This window comes from Sinocyclocheilus grahami, unplaced genomic scaffold (assembly GCF_001515645.1).
Source record: "Sinocyclocheilus grahami isolate Dianchi unplaced genomic scaffold, SAMN03320097.WGS_v1.1 scaffold87.1, whole genome shotgun sequence".
Classification (NCBI taxonomy): Eukaryota; Metazoa; Chordata; class Actinopteri; order Cypriniformes; family Cyprinidae; genus Sinocyclocheilus; species Sinocyclocheilus grahami.
This window is the reverse complement of record NW_015505266.1, coordinates 453,399-459,325: the sequence shown is the minus strand read 5'-3', so window position 1 is coordinate 459,325 and position 5,927 is coordinate 453,399. Positions and strand designations below refer to the sequence as shown.

At 38.6% G+C, this 5,927-nt stretch overlaps 1 protein-coding gene across 1 annotated transcript in view; it reads left to right on the top strand.

Annotated features, from left to right (window-relative positions):
- Positions 1–1,448: 1,448 nt before the first annotated feature.
- Positions 1,449–5,927, top strand: part of LOC107586925 (protein shisa-5-like) — a 21,314-nt gene continuing 16,835 nt past the window's right edge. The window contains exons 1-4 of the mRNA XM_016274481.1: positions 1,449–1,685; positions 2,767–2,926; positions 3,276–3,400; positions 5,754–5,885. Of these exons, the coding sequence (XP_016129967.1) occupies positions 1,625–1,685; positions 2,767–2,926; positions 3,276–3,400; positions 5,754–5,885 (478 nt within the window). The 5' untranslated portion in view covers positions 1,449–1,624. The remainder of the gene's footprint in view (positions 1,686–2,766; positions 2,927–3,275; positions 3,401–5,753; positions 5,886–5,927) is intronic.

Sequence of the window (5,927 nt, the reverse complement as noted above, 5' to 3'; positions counted from 1 at the left end):
TCATATGACCCCTTTAAGCCAAAGGATTAAAGTTGAAAAATGCATACTTTCCTACTATATAGTAGGCCAAAAACAGTATGTGAACAGACTAGTATGTCCAAATTCACAGTATCTACAAAGTACCTGACCTACTTCTGGTAAGATTCTGAAGTATGCATCTGATAGACACTTTGTTAGAAGATACAGTTATTAGATTTTAATTCAAAATTGCAAGGTAAAAAAGTGAAAACGTAAATATACACCAATGAATCATTCACAATAACGTACAATTGAGCATTAATAGGGTGAATTTTCATTTCATGCCGACTTTAAGTGTACTGGAGACTGAAGTGGGCTATTCCTGGTGGTTTCACATGAAATTCATCACTAAAATGATTAAAGTCTTAAAGTTTGGCATACAAACAGTGTGTACTTTTAGTTCTGAAATTTGCAATAAAGAAAATAAACGGTGACGTAAAGAAACAAAAATAAACAGGAGACTGAGGCCCCAAGTAGCTGTTTTGGAGTAGCTGGTTAACCAGCTACCATGTCTCCAAAACCAGCTTATGACCAGACCTAGTTTTAAAATGCATTAGTAGACTTTCGTTTTCGTTTTATCCACAAAGGCTCCAATATGGGAGGGGCATTTATGGATTGTGAGATCCACAGAATTCCGGTCCGTTATTCAGCCACCGATGCCCATTGTTGTGAGGGCAACGTCGTCTATGGTGTGTCGTGTTGTTTCATAATTTTACACTCGAAAACATTCATCTTTTATCCCGTGTTTACGCTTTAGACGCCACAGGCTTAGCAGTCTCGTGGTTAACAGTTAAACCTGTAAATTAAGCAGAACTGGGCTTTTGCCCTTCCTTTACCTAAGCAGGGCTCGTGAGAGCTGGAGGCGTCTTCTCAAATTACGACATCCGCAAGGAACGAGCTATTGAAGTGAAAGAGCTGAGCTATGGCGTCCACCGTCCCGGTTCTTCTGCTCCTGTCTGCGGTTTTATTCACGGCGACATTCGGTAAGTGTCTAAAATACCTAAAGAAACGGCCTCTTAGCGTTCAAACGTGTTCTTGTTGACGGTTTGTCCGGGTAAACCGATGTCTGCTAAGTATACAGCTGGCTCTGCCCTGACAAACAAACGCCATGAAATGCGCTGGCATGGCAAAACGTGCGTGTTTTTAGCACGTATTCTGTGTATTTTTGCTATGTGCTAAAGCATGACTTTTCTGTGTGTTATTTCTACTTACAAATTTCACACGTAATTCAGTATGCTTGTTTGTAATTATTTATTTAACGTTTTTGTCTACACCAAGTTTTTCAGTGTAGTACCCAGATAGCACACATACGTCTGCAAGATGTCTGTTAAAGATCACTTGATCTAGAAAGCATCTGCTGTGTACAAACATCTGTGTGTCGTGTTGTTTCATAATTTTACACTCGAAAACATTCATCTTTTATCCCGTGTTTACGCTTTAGACGCCACAGGCTTAGCAGTCTCGTGGTTAACAGTTAAACCTGTAAATTAAGCAGAACTGGGCTTTTGCCCTTCCTTTACCTAAGCAGGGCTCGTGAGAGCTGGAGGCGTCTTCTCAAATTACGACATCCGCAAGGAACGAGCTATTGAAGTGAAAGAGCTGAGCTATGGCGTCCACCGTCCCGGTTCTTCTGCTCCTGTCTGCGGTTTTATTCACGGCGACATTCGGTAAGTGTCTAAAATACCTAAAGAAACGGCCTCTTAGCGTTCAAACGTGTTCTTGTTGACGGTTTGTCCGGGTAAACCGATGTCTGCTAAGTATACAGCTGGCTCTGCCCTGACAAACAAACGCCATGAAATGCGCTGGCATGGCAAAACGTGCGTGTTTTTAGCACGTATTCTGTGTATTTTTGCTATGTGCTAAAGCATGACTTTTCTGTGTGTTATTTCTACTTACAAATTTCACACGTAATTCAGTATGCTTGTTTGTAATTATTTATTTAACGTTTTTGTCTACACCAAGTTTTTCAGTGTAGTACCCAGATAGCACACATACGTCTGCAAGATGTCTGTTAAAGATCACTTGATCTAGAAAGCATCTGCTGTGTACAAACATCTGTAAGATGTCAATTTTACATACATTCTAAATCATAAACATCTTAAAGCCATCTAGTAGACATCTATTTGACATCTGATAGAACGTCTTATAGATGTATTGCAGATGAGCAGACACTGTAAAAAAATACGTCTTCCAGATGTAAATGCAGACATCAAATAGACGTCTCCGAGATGTATGTGTGCTATCAGGGTAGTGAATATATAGATATTGTTTGTAATCTGTTTAAGTATCCAATGCACATTTTGCATGAGGCTATATGAAATGTTTGATCATTATGAAGTCTTTGGAAGTTTCTGTATATTTGAAAACATCTGAAATGTGATGCATTTCCCCATACCATAAAGGGTCTAAAATCAGCTCACAGGAATTACTTAATACATTTTATTATGTTGTTCCAATGCTTATTATTTTCTTGCGTGAAACACAAAAGAAGACGTTTGCCAGAAAGTCTGTGCTGCTCATTTACATACAAGAAAAGCAGATAGTTATTTACAACCAAACTCTAAAAAGCCATAAAAGTACCATTAAAATAATCTAAATGACTATATTCCAAGTCATATTCCAACTACTTGGGTTTGGGTGACCTGACATTGAATAAGATACCAAGATTTTAATTTGTGGTTGAACAACCCCTATAATATATTTTTGGCCAAAATGTCAGTTATTTCTTGTCTTTTTGCTTCTGTTTAGCCGACGATGACTGCAAAAGCTACATTACCAGCACTGGTGTGCTGAAGCCCTCCATTGACTGCAGGCGTTCACAATTCTGTTGTGGGACGTGTGATAACAGATACTGCTGCGACAATCAATATGAGAAGTTATCTGAGGATGCCCAAGAAGATTGTTTTTTGTGAGCAGTTTTACTTCTCTCATGATAGAAAAAATGTATTTCCTAGTTTCATACTGACAAGAGTGCACCAGCTGCTGCTTACTCTTTCTGTGTCGCTAGCGTCTCCAAACTAGGTTTTGAAAATAATGACTTCCTAAACACAATCTCCATTTTTGTTTGACTGGACAAATAGATTGGTGATGCCATTGGTTGAGTCAATGTCCCAGTGCTGCGATGGCCGGGATGTTTTGATAGTGCCAAAGAGTATTCACATTTTTCAGGGAGATCCATCTGCAAATTTGAATATGATTGTGATTAGGTCATATATAAGTGTGTTTCTAATGTGTCTTTTTCATAATCTGTCCTAAAGCAATGAGCATAAGTCTGTCGTTGTCGGCGTGACCATAGCGGGGATTGTGGTCTTCATCATTATGTTCATCATCTGCTGCGTCTGCCCCTGTTGCTGCCTCTACAAAATGTGCCGAACACCAAGACGTAAGTGTCTACAATTGCAGATTGTATCCATTCTTGTTCATGTTTTCAATTTGAGACATGATCTAATTGGACGGCGGTCATATTCCATGTTTAAATGTGAAGCCAATTAAAAATATTTGACAGTTTTTCAAACTGAATCTTACCAAATCCATCACTAACATGTTAATTGCGACATTATTTCCATGTAAAATACAGTAAAAAACTCTAATATTGTCTGTTATATTAGTCATGTATACTATAAAAACTAAACAAAAGTCAAAAGGACGTATTTAAAAAAAAATTAGAATGAAAATGTACTTATCCAAAATGTAATAATTTCTTAATTTTATTTCTTTTAATTTTGGTGTAAAATGTGACCTAGGTGTGTTTTCATGTATACAATAGGGCAGAAATGTTTTTTTTTTTTAAATCCACAAGTTTACACTTTCTCTGACCTTGTAGCCTATGCTACAAATGCTGGAATGTGTCTTTTGAGAGTGGAAAAACTGAATGCTGGAGCATTCTGGGATTCCCCACCCAGTCTGACTCACTGTGTCCACGGCAACCACAAACAGGGGAGGAAGCGCACATGTGCTACAGGAAGAGGCCTCCAGTGCCAACAGCCACTATTAATTATTGTGTGTCACAAGATGCTTACATGACGGCTGGCGTCTCACCCTCAGAATGTCTGTTTTAAACATTTAGTTACGTAGGGGGAAGAAGTGTTTTGGCTTCCCACTCTGGCAACTAGCAATGTAGTACCCTTCTTAAAGTGACAGTGCACTAATGACGCTTTTCCACTGCATGGTACAGCTCGGTACGGTTCACTCTTGGGGGGTTTTCCACTGGGTACAGTACCTGGTACTTTTTTTAGTACCACTTCGGTTGAGGTTCCAAGTGAACCGTACCGTTACCAAAACGTGACGTGTAAACTCTGCTGATCACGGATTGGCCGGAGAGAATCGTCACTACCTGCGTCACTGAACTTGCGACACAAACACAAAAGAACCGCTAGATTTAAATCAGCACAGCCAGCGAAGGATCGAACGCAACTGTTTTGAACGAGCGCACCTTTTTTTTTAACAACCAAAAAGTTTTGTTGTCTGTTGTGGAAGAACAGACGTTCCTCTCGTTGATAGCAGAGGAGCGGATCCAGCGAGAGCTTGATGGGGCGACGCGGAATGAAAACGTTTTTTTTAGGAGTCGTGGTAGTAGAGGCGGCGCAACTATAACGACATATGAATAATCCCGCCCACTCTAAAGCGGTACTGAACTGCAGTGGAAACGCAAACCGCGCCGAGCCGAACCGTGCCGTACTGAGCTGTACCGAGCCGAGTCGTACCACGCAGTGGAAAAGCGCCATATGTGCACATTTTTGAGTGCACTACCGCTTTAAGAAGTTCTTAAACGTGTGTTCATCATATGAAAGACTCACTGTTAAATTCACTGACCTGCCAAAATTGTCAGCCTTTTTTAAGCAGTGTTATTTTTGGATCATTGAGATTTTGAATTAGTTTTTATTTTTATAATTTTTTTCCTCATTTTGATTTTAAAGTGTTTGTCATTTTTGTTAGATTAAAAAAAATGTTTTATATTTTTTTTAATTCATTTTTATTTCAGTTTTAGTTATTTTAGTACATAAAGTTAAACTAAATAAAAATGAGATTTTTAAAATATTTTTTTAAAATAAAATAAAATAAAACTTAATTTATTTTTATTTTCATAATTTAGTTTGTTTAACATTTTAGTTAACTATAGTAACCCTGGCTGGAAATATGTTGTTGGTTGTATGTGAGGTTGCAGAACAGCATTTCGTCACCGGGTGGATTGGTTTTATTTTCAAAATGCATTCTTGTCTTAGGACAACTTTGATGAACTTTTTTGATCCACTTCTATATATAGCCAGTTCTAATAATTAAAGCACAAATGGATGTTGAAGTCTAGTGCATTTCAAATTTCACCATTTAACCGCGACAAAGCGGAACTACAACTGTGATTGTGGTTGCAGACATTATCTGTGTATACACACTCAAGTGGTCAAAACGTTGGAATAATTGAGGTTCTCTAATGCTAAGGATTTCTGAAGGATCGTGTGATACTGGAGCAATGATGCTGGAAATTCAGCTTTGTATGAAAGGAATAAATTACATTTTAAAATATATTAAAATTAAAGTTATTTTAAATTGATAATATTTCACAATATTACTGTTTTTACTGTATTTTTGGTCAAATACATACAGCCTTGGTGAGAGACTTCTTTCAGAAACATTAAAACATCAGCAGTGTCTTTTATATAATATTGTATGTATGTTATGCATTGACTGAATATCTCAACTCATTATTCATGTTCGTTTGCCTTTGATTGTTTCTACAGCTGTTATGGGAGCAACGACCACTACAGTCGTAAGCACACAGTGCACACAGTACCCTCAGCAGCCTGTTGTTCAGGGAGGTCAGTACCCGCCGTACCAGCCCATGCCGTCTCAGGCCGGGTATGGCGGCACACCAGCTTATGGAGGACAACCCATGCCGACGGGCCCATATCAGG